Source organism: Oryctolagus cuniculus, chromosome 20 (genome assembly GCF_051225735.1).
Source record: "Oryctolagus cuniculus isolate XC-2025 breed Fujian yellow rabbit chromosome 20, ASM5122573v1, whole genome shotgun sequence".
Lineage (NCBI taxonomy): Eukaryota > Metazoa > Chordata > Mammalia > Lagomorpha > Leporidae > Oryctolagus > Oryctolagus cuniculus.
This window is the reverse complement of record NC_142886.1, coordinates 51,504,054-51,518,884: the sequence shown is the minus strand read 5'-3', so window position 1 is coordinate 51,518,884 and position 14,831 is coordinate 51,504,054. Positions and strand designations below refer to the sequence as shown.

At 70.2% G+C, this 14,831-nt stretch overlaps 1 protein-coding gene across 2 annotated transcripts; it reads right to left on the bottom strand.

Annotated features, from left to right (window-relative positions):
- Positions 1-25: 25 nt before the first annotated feature.
- Positions 26-14,185, bottom strand: ADSS1 (adenylosuccinate synthase 1). 2 transcript variants are annotated; one of them, XM_051829840.3, is made up of 13 exons: positions 13,882-14,185; positions 9,400-9,502; positions 5,669-5,731; positions 5,387-5,437; positions 5,060-5,126; positions 4,126-4,233; positions 3,941-4,022; positions 3,734-3,860; positions 3,284-3,438; positions 2,345-2,469; positions 1,618-1,715; positions 783-932; positions 26-171 (listed from the first exon to the last, which is right to left on the bottom strand). In XM_051829840.3, exons 1-13 carry the CDS (start codon positions 13,894-13,896, stop codon positions 119-121), a joined length of 1,197 nt encoding a protein of 398 aa, XP_051685800.1. In that variant the 5' UTR covers positions 13,897-14,185; the 3' UTR covers positions 26-118. The 2 variants fall into 2 exon arrangements, with proteins under 2 accessions (XP_051685800.1, XP_051685799.3); XM_051829839.3 differs by having other exon boundaries at positions 13,971-14,185.
- Between the last annotated feature and the right edge of the window lie 646 nt (positions 14,186-14,831).

The window sequence follows — 14,831 nt, the reverse complement described above, 5'->3', positions numbered from 1 at the left end:
GACACACGCAGGAGCGCCACCCCGCTTGGCGGCCCCGAGCCCTTTATTAGGTAGGACACAGCTCCCCCGGTGTCGCGGCGACTCTGGAACGTGGCCACGGCGCCGTCTGCAGGCGGGCCTAGAACAGCTGGATCATGGACTCCCGGGATTTGCCGACACCGACCCACTTGACTGCAAGGGCAGAGGGGACCCCGTGACCCCGTGGCCCGGCGCTGCCTCCCTCCCAGCGTGCCCCTGAGTAAGCGCAGTGGCCCTGCTGCCGCAGGTGGGGGAGGGACCATGCACAGGGGTTCCCTCTGCCACGGGGCCCTTCCCGCAACTCCTACGCGTGCCACAGTGTGCGGGTGCCCGAGCCCTTTCACCAGCGTCTGCCTGCAGCCCACGCTGTGGGTCACCTGTGGGTGACTCGGCCCCGGTGGCGCTGGGACGCCCTGGGAGCTGTGCTGGCCGCATGGCCCCGGGGAGGGAGGACAGGGAGGCCGGGCCGTCCACGGCCGGCACAGGCATCGTGTCCCAGCGTTCCCGCCTGAGACCGGCTGGCGTCACGGGCGTGGGGCCTGCGCCTCTCCCCACGCTCCTCCCTGTGTTGCGAGCGAGCCGCAGGCCTGGACGCCTGTCACTCTGCGCTCTGAGCTGTGGCCCTTGCTGGCAAGGTCCCTGGGGGCCCCTTAGGGCACTGCCCCGGTGACCTTCCTGGGACGGCACCTGTGCCCGGCCCCGGCTCCGCACTGGTCTCTATGGGGGGCCAGGAGGGGCGGCTGGGCAGGGGTCAGGGCACCCACCGGCCACTCCCACGTGGTTCTCCACGAACCGCACGTAGCTCTGGGCCTGCGGGGGCAGGTCCTCCCACTTCCTGGCGCCCGTGGTGTCCGCCTTCCAGCCGGGCAGCGTTTCGTACTCGACCTCCACTTTCTGCAGGATCTCCTGGTTGGCTGGGGGACACACGGACGCGGGCAGACGTCTGTGTTGCTGCAGGAAGCACTCGCCCCCCCGCCCCGGCCCGGGGCCGCCCACCCGGGAGGACAGCGCCAGGACAGCGGCCCTGGTTCCTCTAGCAGGGGCAGGGAGGCAGGGGACTCCCCCCCCCACCCCGCTGGAACCCCGGGGGGCGGAGCCAAGGCCCGCCTGGAAATCCGGAGACTCCAGAGCAGCTGGGTGCACGGGGGGGGGGGGGGGGGGGGTGGCTCCAGAGCAGCCGGGCTTCAGCTTCAGCGCCCCCTGCCTGCAGGGCGCACGGGGCGGGGGGGTGTGTGTGCCAGCCGACCTCACGGAGCCGGCCAGGAGACGGCCCAGCAGGCCTCAGTGGGGCGCCCCCAAGGTCAGGGGTCAACCACTGGGACGCAGGGGTCAGGCCCCCGGCACGGGCTCAAGGGGCATGTGCAGACGCACGAGTGACAGGGACAGCAGCAGGGGCCCCGGGAAGGAAGCAGGCGCCCGAGCCCAGGCCCCAGAGCCGGGCGCCGCGTGTTGGGGGAGTCCAGCCCAGCCGGCTGGGAGGCGCCCGAGCCCCCGCTGAACCCCCCCAGGAGAGCCCCAGGCTGCGGGGGGCGGGCATCCAGACCGAGGCTTGCTCTTTGCCCGGCCGGCCCCGAGTGGTCGCCAGCTCGTCCCACCCACCTGGGAAGTAGGGGATCCTCTTCCCGTTGAGCTTGTAGGCCACGCCCACTTTGATCTCCCCCAAGACGTCCAGGATGTCCAGCTTGGTGAGGGCCAGCCTGTGCGAAACCAGAGATGAGACGAACCACAGCGTCAGCCCCGGCGCCGCCCGTGCTCGCCTCTGTGGCTTACGGCGTGCAGACGAGGGTGACAGATGGGCGTGGTGTGGCCACGTCCCCTCCCCGTGCCCTGCCGGCCCTGAGGACACGGGGAGGCCAGGGGTCCTCACTGCCTTTTCCGTTTCTCCCCCCTCCTGTGTTTGCTCCGTGCCGGGCGGCAGAGACCTCAGCGGGGGCTGGGGAGAAGCCGTGTGAGTGCAGCTCACGGCCGCGCCCCGGCTTCCCCGAGCGGAGGATGCAGGGAACCCCCTGCCAGCTGCCTTTCTCTCGAGGCCGCTCTGAGCAGCCCCGACCGGACCAAGTCCACCTGCGGGGCCCCGGGGCCCTGATGCCCCTCCTGCCTCCCAAGGGCTGTTGACCCGGCCCACACCCCTCCCTCACTGCCGTGTCCTGGGGCCACCTTGCCGGAAGGTCTCGGAACATGGGGGGGGGGCCCTGTTCTGAGCCGAGGTGGCTCCTGGACTCTGGGGGGAGTCGGGCGTGGCCTCCTGCCCAGGGCACCTCGCCGTGGGCGGGGCCGTGCTGGCCGGCTCCTGTGGTGTCGGCGGACGTGCCGGGGGGCTGCTTACGCGGTGAAGCCGTTCACCATGTGGGCGTATCTCAGGATCATGAGGTCCAGCCAGCCGCAGCGCCTCTTCCTGCCCGTGGTCACTCCCCACTCGCGGCCGCGGGTCTGCAGCAGGTCTCCGGTTTCCTGGCGGAGGACAGCGCGGACGGTCCCTGGGCGAGCCTCAGTGCCAGCAGTCCCCCCACGTCTCTCCCTCCCTCCCAGCCCAGGGGAGTCATCGGAGCTGCTCTCCTGTCGGCCCCACACCCCACTGAGGTCCACGCACGAAGGGCCTTGCTGTCCGGTGGGCTCCGGGCTGGCAAGCGCCCCCACAGCCAGAAACCAAGCCCTGTGAGCACGGGGGTTCAGGCAGCCCCGGCCACTGCCTGCCTGATGCAGGCTCCACCCTGCTGGCTCCCCTCCCCGCTCAGGCACAAGAACCAGGCACCTGCCCAGCCGAGGGTCACCGGGGGCCTCCCCGTGTCCAGGACAGCCCCCCAGGCTGTGGAGGGGGCCTCCCCATATCCAGGATGGCCCCCAGGCTGGGGAGAGGGCGTCCCGCGTCCAGGATGTTCCCCAGGCTGTGGAGGGGGCCTCCCCATATCCAGGATGGCCCCCAGGCTGTGGAGAGGGCCTCCCCATATCCAGGATGGCCCCCAGGCTGGGGAGGGGGCGTCCCACGTCCAGGATGGCCCCCAGGCTGTGGAGAGGGCCTCCCCATATCCAGGATGGCCCCCAGGCTGGGGAGGGGGCGTCCCACGTCCAGGATGGCCCCCAGGCTGGGGAGGGCCAGGCTGGGCTGTGTGTTTAGCTTCAGTCTTGGCTCAGCTGGACAGGGCCTCCCAGATGGGACAAAGGTGGCCTGACTGCCCAGGGAATGGCTGCGTGGACACACGGGGGTCAGCTTGCAGTACCAGGGCGCTGCCTGGACTCCCTGCCCGCGAGAGGGCCAGGCACTCACGTTGATCTGCTCGGTGGGGAAGGCCCCGATGCCCACGCGGGTGGTGTACGCCTTCACCACGCCGTACACGTCGCCGATGTTCTGGGGAGGGATGCCCAGGCCGGTGCACACGCCACCCACGGTGCAGTTGGAGGAGGTCACGAAGGGGTAGGTCCCTGCAGGACGCACCAGGTCCAGTGACACAGGAGGGCTCCATCCCTGTGCGTCCCCTCGTGGGGGCGTCAGGGGGTGTGGCCCGCGGGGGCTCGCTCAGGAGTCGGGCGAGGAAGGCAGGGGAGGGCTGCCCCTGGCTGGGAGTGGGGTGGCCGGGTGTCGTGGGGCTGGGGAGGGGACAGAGACGGAGGGAGCCTCCCACCCTCAGGCCGGCCCTTCGCCCACTCCTCTCCCTGCCAGGTTTGGAAAGCTGGGGACACAGGTGCAGCCGGCGGGGCCAAGGGACAGGCAGCGCACCGAAGTCGATGTCCAGCAGGGCGGCGTTGGCCCCTTCCACCAGGATCTTCTTGGGAGGGCCGTGGAGAGCCTCGTACATGAAGTAGACCCCGTCCCGGACCATGGGTCGGACGCGCTCGGCCAAGCCCTGGGGCCAGGTGCAGTGTGAGGTCCCGGCAGCCGGCAGGCCGAGGCCCCTTGCCCCCGCCTGCTGCCCCCAGGCCTCACCTTGAGCCGCCTGAGCTGACCGTCGACGTCTATCTCCAGAGCGGGGAACATGGACTGGTGCTGCTGGGCCAGGTTCTTAAATCTGCAGGGGGGAGCGACCTGTGAGCCCCCACGGCCCCCTCCGGCAGCCTCGTCCTGGCCGCACTCCGCACGCCGCCCCGCCCCCGCCGAGATGGCCCAGGTACCTGGCGGAAAACTCGTCAAAGTCAGACAGAAGGTCGCAGACGCGGAGGCCGGTGCGGGCGGCCTTGGAAGAGTAGGTGGGTCCGATTCCCTTCTTGGTGGTGCCGATGCTGCGGGCGGGAGTGGGCGCCCGTCACCGCCATGCCCCCCCTCCTGGCGCAGCCCCTCCAGCCCAGGGCCCGCCCTAGGAAGCCAGGCCTGGGACAGGTGGCGTCCCAGGCACCTCCCCAGCAGCAGAGCCTGGGAGCCTGCGCTTCCACCCAGCCGTGCGCAGCACTGCCCTCGGCGCCTCCGTCTGCGCCACTGCCTCGGCCGCCCTTAGGCACTGAGCACAGGCGCCGGGCATCCGGGCACCGTGCTGGCCCTGGCTGGGCGCGAGGCTCGCCACGGCCACCCTTGTCTGGCTGGGTGTGTGTGAAGAAGGGCCTGGGCATGAGCACGCGTGTCAGTGTGCGCTTGTGTGAGTGTGTGCACGTGTGCGTGTACATCCGTGTAGTGTGAGTTCACCGGGAGTGTGCACCTGCGGGCGTCCACCTGTGTCCATGTTTGCACCGGCGGGTGAGCGGCAGGCAATCGACCCTCCAAGGCAGGACCTGCCTGCTCACTCCTGTGTCCCCGGCTCATCAAACTCTAATAAACATCCTTGGAAGGTAAGTGCAGGACTGTGGGGTGCAGGGGCCAGGACGGCGCCGTGGGGGCCTCGGGAGGCAGGGCTGCTGGAGCCGCCCTGGGGATCTGCCTGTGGCCTGCGCATGGCCAGGGCTGGCCTAGGCTCCCAGCAGCCTCGGTGGGCATGGCCGGTGCACAGGGCTCCAGCAGGCCTCGGGGGTGTGTGCGGCAGTGGCAGCGTGAGTGACAGGCAGCCAGGCAGCCCGGGACCCCGGTGTGGGGGGTCGACCGTCCCCCACCCCCCGGCGCCAGGCCGCTGACACTCACTTCTTGCCCTCCTGCGCCTGGCGCTGCACTTCCTGGAGCCCGTCGACCGCCTGGTGGAAGTCGAACACTGGGCACAGGAGAGAGGCGGAGGCCCAGGGGCTGAGCCGGCTCCCGGGGACCAGGGAGGGCCCCCCGCTGCCACGCCCAGGCTGCCACGCCCAGGCCGCCACGCCCAGGCTCCCTGGGTCTCCCAGACCCGAGTAGGGCAGTAACCCCCCCACTCCCACACAGGAGCCCTGGTTAGGGCTGAGGGACAGGACAAGGGCCTGGGGGCTCCGGGGCTGGGGCCGTGCAGTCCACAGCGCGGCGCCCACGCCACGTGCTCACCGAGGTGCGCCCGGTCAGAGATGATCAGCCTCCTCTCCCAGTCCTTCAGGCCTGCGGGACACGGGCAGTGGCTCTGTCTCCCCAGCTGCGCTCACGCTGGCACGGGCTTCCCCTTCCCCTCGCAGCTCCCGGACCCCTCCCCAGGCCCCGTGCCAGGCACTGCCCAGCGAAAGCACGGAGGCAGCAGCTGCCCGGCTCACTGCCCGCCCACGGGAGACGCCCACGGGAGACTCCCACGGGAAAAGTCCCGGCTGGGGCAGGTCCACAGGGCCCCAGGCCCACCTTTCTTCTCGTTCTTCTCTGCCTCCTCAAACAGGTCTGGTAAGTGCACCACCACCCCGTTGCCTGCAACATGACCCAGGAGACGGGGTCACGCCGTGCACATCTGAACATGCGTGTCTGACATGACAGAGGAGACGGGGTCACGCCGTGCACATCTGAACAAGCATGTCTGACACGACACAGGAGACGGGGTCACGCCGTGCACATCTGAACACGCCTGTCTCACATGACACAGGAGACGGGGTCACGCCATGCACATCTGAACACGCCTGTCTCACATGACACAGGAGACGGGGTCATGCCGTGCACATCTGAACACGCCTGTCTGACACGACCCAGGAGACGGGGTCATGCCGTGCACATCTGAACACTCCTGTCTCACATGACACAGGAGACGGGGTCACGCCGTGCACATCTGAACATGCGTGTCTGACACGACACAGGAGACGGGGTCACGCCGTGCACATCTGAACACGCCTGTCTCACACGACACAGGAGACAGGGTCATGCCGTGCACATCTGAACACGCCTGTCTCACGACGCACAACATGGGGTCACACTGCACACAGTGAACACACGTGTCTGGGTGCTCGGAATGGGCCTGCCGTGTACGTGGCAGCAGAACCCACAGGGAGCCAGCGGCCACTGACAGCTGAGAGCGTGGACATGAAAGTGGGGGCCCCACACGCCAGCCTTGGGAGGGGCGGGGTCCTCGGCCCCTGCTGTGGCCGGGGAAGCAGCAGAGGAGGCTCAGGGCCTGGGCCCTGCAGTGGAGACCGGGACGGAGCTCCTGGCTCCCGGCTCCCGCCTGGCCCAGCTCTGGCCACTGTGGCCGTTTGGGGAGTGAACCAGTGGACGGAAGACCCCTCCCTCCCTCCCTCCCTCCCTCTCTCTGTCTCTCAAAGAAATAAATCAGTCTTTAGAGAAGGAGGAAAACGGAGTGCACGTGCAGGCCCTGAGCACGGGGCACTGACGAGAGCCGGGCGCGGCAGGACAGGCCCTGGGGGCCCAGAGCAGCCCCAGCCGGGCCCCCGCTCCTGACCAAGTGGCCTCCAGGGCGGCCTCCTGGCTGCAGTCCAGCCCTGCCCCAGGCGTTCTGGGCACGGGGGAGCGAGCCAGGGCATGGCCCCCCCCCCCAGGAACGACTTAGCTCGATGGCTGCCAGGGCTGGGGAACCCGGAGGGGGAGGGGTGGCACCGCAGGTGCGCTCCTGGGCATCACCCAAAGGAGCCGCAAACCTGAGCCTGGATGCCCACAGCAGCCGCCCTCAGACACGGACCCGTGAGAGGGGCTCCCTGGCCGCTGCTCGAGTGCCCGTCTGTGCGCTGTCCCGGCCAGCCTCCCGCCCTGGCCCCAGCAGCCTGGCGAGCGCCCAGGGAGCTCAGGGCGGTCAGCAGCCCACTTCCCCCAGTGCAGTGGGGAGGTCCCCTCTGCGGACCCCCCCCCCCCCGCAGCGTTGGCTCCAGGGTCCGCTCGTGGCTCCGCCCCTGCTTTCCTGTGGGCGGTACCAGAACGCGGAGGAGAACCAGAGGTCGTTGTGACCCGAGGGAGGGGGCGGCGGGATCAGGGAGAGGGGGTGCGGGGCTGGGGGGGTTGGGGTGAGGGGCTGGGGGAGTGCAGGGTGGGTGGTGTCGGGGGTGCGGGACGGAGGAGGGACGGTGCGTGGCGGCCGCGTGGCGTCTGTCCTTTGTAAACCGCGGCACGCAGTGGGCGGGGCGGGGGGTGGTGGTGCGGGCCGCTTGTTCTTCGCACCTAAAATCGCCCCAGCAAACCCTACTTAGAAACGCCAAGGCAAACACGGGACTCCTCACGTTTCTACACCATTAAAACTTGGATCAAAACAAAACCCGGACCAGCCAGAAAGCACAGGCTGAGCGCAGGGGTCGGCCCCCGGCAGGCGCCCAGGGTTGCGGGGTGCTGGGAGCCTCGCGGGGTGCTGGGAGCCTCACGGCGCATGCGCACCTCATGCACGAGGGCGGCGTCGCCGCGGGGGACCCGGGAGCCGTAGGGAACCCAGGGACACCCAGCCCGCCTTCTCTGCCTCCGAGGCCCAGAGGCCACGCACCAGGGCGGAGCCTGGCCCGGGGACAGGGGACAGCAGTGCAGGTGGACAGAGCCAGAGAGTGCCGGGGTCACCTAAATGCCACATGTCCCGAAATAACCTGGTGGCCGGCGGGGGTGTCGCAAGCCCTGCGGCTGGGAGCCCAGCACCTCCTGCCCCTCGCTGCCTGGGGCCTCTGGGGCCCTGCCCCTGCCGACTGCCCAGCCTGGCCCTGGACGCTGCTCCTGGCCCAAGGCTCCTGCGGCGCAGCTGGGAGCAGCCGGGAACAGGCAGGCGGCCACCTGGCTGGCCAGGCCTCCCCACCACACCCCGAGGACCAGACAGGGTCTGTGCCCAAGGGAGAGGAGCCCAGCCCCTGACCGTGCGGCCTCTGCGTCACTGCTCACGTCCAGCAGTCTGGGCACTGTGCCATAGCCTCCACCTCCTGACAGCAGTGGGGTGGCCTCAGCCATGTCACGGCGTGGCCTCGGCCTGTGAGCGTGGCCTCAGCCATGTCACGGTGTGGGCTTGGCGGTGTCACGGCGTGGCCTTGGCTGTGTCACAGCGTGGCCTTGGCCTGTGAGCGTGGCCTTGGCCGTGTCACGGCGTGGCCTCGGCCTGTGAGCGTGGCCGGCCTCGGCTGTGTCACGGTGTGGCTCCCTGCAGTGGTGGAAGGAGCTGGAAGGTGCAGGGAGCCAGCCTGGGTCTCAGCGAGGGGAGGGGCCCAGCACTGAGCCTGCAGGGTCTGGGGGCAGTGGGGGTGGGCAGGGGCAGGAAAGCATGGCCATTCATCCCAGGGCCTGGGCGCCACAGACACATGGACACTGGGACACACACACCCACACACACGCTCACGCACCCACATGCACACTCACTGGGGGCACACACACATCCACACTCACTGGGGGGCACACACATGCACACACATGCACACTCACTGGGGGCACACACACGCACACACACATGCACACTCACTGGGGACACACACGTGCACACACATGCACACACACATGCACACTCACTGGGGGCACACACGCACACTCACTGGGGGCACACACACACATACACACACACTCACTGGGGGCACACACATGCACACTCACTGGGGGGCACACACACATGCACACTCACTGGGGGGCACACACATGCACACTCACTGGGGGCACACACATGCACACACATGCACACTCACTGGGGGCACACACGTGCACACACACGCACACACACATGCACACTCACTGGGGGCACACACGCACACTCACTGGGGGCACACGCGCACACTCACTGGGGGCACACAGATGCACACACATGCACACTCACTGGGGGCACACACACGCACACTCACTGGGGACACACACGTGCACACACATGCACACTCACTGGGGACACACACGTGCACACACATGCAGTCGTACACACATGCTCGTGTTCAGGCACACGCACACACGCACACACACGGGGTCCGGGTGCTCAGCCTCCTGCACCCCCAGAGCCCGGGGGAGACGCTGGCTGTGGGGGCTGCCCAAGCTCTGCACACTGCTGAGGACAAGCCCACAGGCCTGGGTGTCCACGAGGCCCTCACCACACTGACCAAGCCCCTTCCGGTCTGCCCCCAGCGCTGGCCGAGGCCCGTGGCCCTGCAGGCCTTCCTGCACGGGGAGTGTGTGGCCTGGGCCGGGCCGGCACTCACCGATGAAGGACACAGCCTTGGGGTTGATGATGCCACTGGGCAGCAGGTGGAAGTCGTACTCCTTGCCGTCCACCACCACGGTGTGGCCAGCGTTGTTGCCACCCTGGGAACAGAAACCCGGCTGAGCCGAGGGCCCTGGACAGGGCTGGCCCGAGAGGGGCCTGCGCGGCGCCCGGCCTCACTGGGGGCCATCTGCGTCCCCACAGCGCTGTGGGGGTCCCCAGGGCTGTCCATGCTCCGGTGTGGGCAGTCTGCTCCTGTGGCTGGCTCTGACACGGGCCTGGGTTACTGCCTGGCTCTGCCAATGGCACGGGCAGGGCCGGGGGACTGGAGCCGAGGGCTCGGGCAGGGCTGGTCCAAGCCCTCCGGAAGGTGGCACGGTGCCAGCTCAGCAGCTGGGTTCCCTCCTCTGAGGCAGGAACGGGGGTCCCGTCCCCTCCAGAAAGCTCACTCTTGGTGCCGTGGCTCGACCTGCCATCACCCTGTCCTCAAGGTTCCTGAGGGCTGGTGTAGGCGTGAGAGCAGTGGAGGCTGTGGCCTGGGTGCCACCAAGCCCTCGTGCCCCGGCCTGGAGGTCCAGTCACCCAACGGGCGCCTCTGGCCCTGCCTGCCCTGGGGGTGCGGGGGCCCTACCCTGGGCACTGCCAGCCTGCTGCCCATCTGCCAGTGGTGGGCTTCTGTTGGCCAAGGGGCAGGAGCGCCTCTCTTCCACCCTGTGGCCATCACCCCAGCCAGGCCCCACACGAGCCACAGGTGGCCGTGCCACCCCCAGGAACCCATGTGGGCCGGATGTGCCAAGGCCCCGGGCGCCTGATGGTCCAGGCTGCAGGAGGGCTGCTGACCCTCCTCCCTCCCTGAGGCTGCGTGGCCCTGTGGCCCCGCTGTGGCCCCGGCCCCCAGGCTGCCCTGCTGGGCAGGGGCAGCCGCTGACACCAGCACCATGGCCAGTCTGCGGCCTCGGGCCCCAGGCCCAGCCCAGCTCCCTGCAACACCAGAGACGCAGGCCTGGCCCCAAAGCTTCGCCTCGGCTGTCCGTGGGGCCTCCTGCCCGGTACACCCTGTTTCCTCGGCCTCTCTTGGGGGCAGGGGCTGCAGTGCTGAGGGGCCTCAGCCCCTGGCCGTCCCACAAGGCCCCTCAGGAAGGTCGCCCACGCCCCTCCCCTCAGCGCTGTCCGTGGGAGGAGGACCTGCCACCCACGCTGCATTGGCACAAGGTTCCCAGGCCCCAGCTTCTCCTCCGGATCTGGGGGCACCCCCGACAGGAAGCCCAGGCGCAGAGAGGGGCGGGCACCAGAGACCCCCAGGGACCTCCCTTCACACAGGCAAGCCTCACCCAGGCCCAGCCGTGACCTCTGCCAGAACTGGCTCCATGGCACGGCCCCCAACAGCCACGCCGCCACCCGTGGGAGGGTCTGTCCAGGTGCACCCCGGAGTCAGGGTTCACGGCACTGCCAGAGCCCCAGAGGGGCCTCCCCAGCTCAACACGGACCCAGCAGGGAGCCACAGGATCCGGTGTGGTTCTGGCAACTCCACCCCGCCCGCCTCCTCCCCAGGGACGCCTGTGGGCGGAGCTAGACCTGGGGAGGCAGACAGTGTGGACTGGGGCAGCTGCCCCTGGAGTTAGACTGGGAGGAGGAAGAGGCCCGGAGGATGGTGCAGGGGTGGGGGGGGGACGTGGGAGAGCCTCACAGGGTGAGGGGACAGTGACAGGAGAGTGACGGGTTGGGTGAGGGGCAGTCCTTGGCGGGCAGTCAGGATGAGGTCTCCGTGGACACTGCACGGAGCCTGAGCTCCGGGAGGGGGGAGGGGCGTGGGCAGCAGGGCCTGGGGAGCACTGCCTGTCACCCATGGGCTCCCACACTCCAGGCTGGCCAGCGTCCAGGACCCAAGCGCCGCGGCCGGGGCCAGAGGGGTCCCGATGCCCTGTGGCCCCGCTCTCCTCTCCGGGTGCCCAGGCCAGCACCAGCTCAGCGGCCCCAGTACACAGGGACAGCCGGAGCCCTCCCAGCAGACACAGGTGCCTGGGGACAGGCGGGGCGCCTGCCAGCTGCTGTCACGTGACTCAGGCCTGGGCTGCAGGCCACGCCCAGGGGACAGGAACCAGCCTGACACACCGCCTGGTGCCGATCTACAGGGGCGCCCAGCAGCTCCGTGGAGTCCAGGTGACAGCCCCTGGAGGTGACAGTCCCTGAGAGACCCCAGTTTTTCTTCCCATGGTCCAGTGAGGTCTCAGGGTGTCCAGCCACACAGGGGTGGCTGGTGAGGGTGAGGACAACCCCCCACTTCCTTTAGTCTCAACCTGGGGTTCACAAGGGCAGTTGGGCACCAGGGACCACCCAGGGCGGGCGCAGTGTGGGTTGCTGACCTCAGAGCGCGGGGGCCGCCATCCCACCCAGGCAGCTGGCTCTGAGCTGTGGCCCGAGTTGGGGGTCACCCTGGCAGGGTGGCTGGGGCTCCAGGGCTCCCCTCTGTGGTGGAGCCTTGCTCAGGCCTGGGCACAGCTCAGGGATGTTCCCTGCCACGCCCAGCCCGCAGTGGCCAAGGCCACACCCACTCGGGCCTCAGACTCAGCCCTGACCCTTGCTCCGTCCCTCCCTCCCTGGGCCGGGGGCCTAGGGCTGGAAGCAGGGAGCCCCTCCTTGGATGGCCCGCCTCGCAGAGCCCGAGTGACGAGGACACACGAGACCCCCACCCACCTCCGCTGGCCAGCCCTGCCCGCTGCCCGGGCAGCGCTTGTGCCCACCTGCTGCCTGGGGGCGGGGCCCTGGAGGATGCCCTTGCTGGGCGCGTGGCGTCCTTTGTGGGGCTTCACTCACCATCTGGCGGGAGACCACACCCCAGGCAGGTGCAGTGCGGGGCATCCTGGACACACTGCTGCCCTCCCGCCCAGAGCGCTTCCCACAGACTCCTGGGAGAGCCACGGACAGCCTCTCCAGGCACGGCGCTGCCACCAAAGGCAAGGCAGGACACGGCGATGGCTGGCACCACCACCACCCGGCTGGACACCAGGCCCAGCGGAGCTGTGAGTTCCCTCGGAAACCAGGAGAGCCCCCAGGACAGCGAGTGTCCAACCTCGCAGGACGCGGAGCCACAGCCGGCGGGGGCTGGGAGGAGCGGGCGTGGGCCCACAGCACCGCAGCAGGGCGGCGGCAGAGGGGCTGAGCGGCTGGAACAGGGGAGGAGGCCCGGGCACCTCCAGGAGGCGGGAGGGACAGCTCTCGCCTGTCCATCTCGCCATCCAGCCTGGAGGGGAACAGGGGGTCCCGAGGAAGCCGAGAAGGGAGGAGGTGTGGAGGGCGGGGTGCAGGCACCCCACACACTCCGCAGACTGAGAGCTGCCCTGGCTGAGGCTGTGGTGAGAAAGGGCTGTCCGGGTGCTGGGCAGGCAGGCAGAGCCCAGACCGGGACAAGCGCTCCAGCCCGCTCTGCCCTGTGCCTCGGCCCTCCCCCCAGCCCTGCATCCAGGCAGCACCCACTTCTGCTGTCTTCACGCAGCACCCTGAGAGGCAGCCTCTCTGGGTGCCTCGCCCACCCCCGCCTGCCAGCCTGAGACAGGTGGGACACAGAGAAGCCTGGAGGCCCCGTGCCAGGGGTGACACGTGAGGGGAGCCGGGGTCCCCAGGGCCAACGGGCAGGAAACTCACAGAGGGCAGCCCGGCCTGGAGGGAGGGGCGCGGCGCGATGGCATGGGGTGGACTGGCGGTCCTGGCCCGGAGCTCCTGTGGTGGGCGTGTGGCATCCACCAGGGCCCGGGGCTGCCAGCTGCTCTCCTCCTCCAAGACCCCTGGCCTCAGTTTCCCCTGTAAAGGGCTGGCAGGAGGACCCCCGCCCTGGCCTGTCTGCAGCTGGGAGTGGTGCCCGGAGTGTTGCCCCAGGTGGCAGACCAGGGAGGGCCCAGTGCCGACTGTTTCACAGCTGGACCAGAGCCCCCGGTCACTGCGGGGCAGGGAGTGGGCGGCCGCGAGGCCATGACCAGAGCCGCCGGGTCCAGGGAGGCCTGGGCACTGGGCCCACTGCCTTGGCACTGGGGCGTCTCCAGGGAGAGGCGCTGCACCCGGTGGACACACGCCCCGGCCAAGGGGCAGGAGCAGAGCCCACGGGGGCAGGAGGGGCCCTGGCGAGCCGGGCAGGCTTGTTAGCTGTGCCCAGGGCAGAGAGGGGGTGGGAGACCCCCACCCAGGGCAGGAAGAGCCTCTGGGGGTTGCTCTCAGGATCGCGCGGGATACCCCGCTTCACTGTGGCAGGGGCGGGGGGCGTGTGAGCCCCGGAGTGGCCGGCTCTGTGCGAGCGGCCAGGGCCGGCACCAGGCACAGCAGCCTGCATCGGGCGGAGGCCAGGCCTCCTCACCCGCACCGCCAGCCGCAGGCCCAGGCTCCGCCCTCTCCCAGGCCGGCCTGCACCCTCCAGAAAGGTGGCCGCCGCCCAGTGAGGCCTTCCCCCCGCCCCGCCCGGCCGCCCCGCCCCCGGGATCGGGGTCCCCACCTCGGCGCCCGGCATTCACAGCTCTGCCCGGGGTCGGCGCTGGAGCCGGGGCGGCGTGGCCCCGGGGGGAGGGCCCGGGCGGCCCGCACCTGGCAGCGGCTGACGATGTCGGCGTCCGTGGCCAGCAGGTCCACCACCTTGCCTTTGCCCTCGTCTCCCCACTGCGCGCCCAGCACCACGGTCACGCGTGTGCCAGGCGCCGCCGCCTCCTGCTGCGAGCGCCCTCGCTTGACGCCGCCCGCGCCCGGGGGTCGCTCGTGGGTCGCTCGCGGCGCCGACATCGCGCTCCGCTCGCCGGCTGCGCGGGGCCGCCCCAGGGTCCGCGCCATTAAAAGGCCCGGCGGGGAGGGGCGGGCCGGGGGCGGGCCCGCCAGGCGCGGTGACGCGCGGTGACCTCGGGCCGACCGCTCCCGCCCGCCGCGCCCCGGGGCCGCCGAGTGGCCGCGGGCGCCCCCGGGAGGGCCGGCGCGTCTTGAGGGCCGGAAGTCCCGCCAGACCTTTGGGGGCAGGGGTCGTGCCCCACCGCAGGGTCCACGCGCGCTGGGGGACGCACCTGCTCAGCGGCGAGCCCCGCGTGCCCGGGGAGGACGCGCGCGCCCTCTGGTGGCCGCGCATGGGTGCGCCGCGCCCTGCCTCCGCCCGCCGAGAGAGCAACTGGCCCCAGCGCTGTCCAGAGCCCCCTGCCCTAAGACCCCGATTCTGGGGTCGTGGAACCCGTACTGCTGGGCCAGCAGCCGTCAGCACGTCTCGAAGGCGTGTGCGCTTCTGTCCGGACCCAGGCTCCCTGGGGGCCCACGGGCGACCTTCCTGGCCCAGGAGGTGGGCACAGGTTGGGATGGGGAGGATGGGCCTGTCCCCTGGGGGCTGTTGCTGCAGCATCCAGGCCAGTGACAAGACAGGAGACCAGACACCGCCGGCCACAGGAGGCCTCGGACGTGGCTGCTCACAGC

Bases quoted from the DNA above. Each gene is read 5' to 3' on its own strand.
- ADSS1 (XM_051829839.3), bottom strand. From the start codon at position 14,162: ATGTCGGCGCCGCGAGCGACCCACGAGCGACCCCCGGGCGCGGGCGGC. The intron at 4,023-4,125 runs GTACCTGGGCCA...TCCCCCCTGCAG, and splicing joins TTTGACGAGTTTTCCGCCAG to ATTTAAGAACCTGGCCCAGC. The intron at 3,439-3,733 runs GTGCGCTGCCTG...TGCGTCCTGCAG, and splicing joins CCTGCTGGACATCGACTTCG to GGACCTACCCCTTCGTGACC.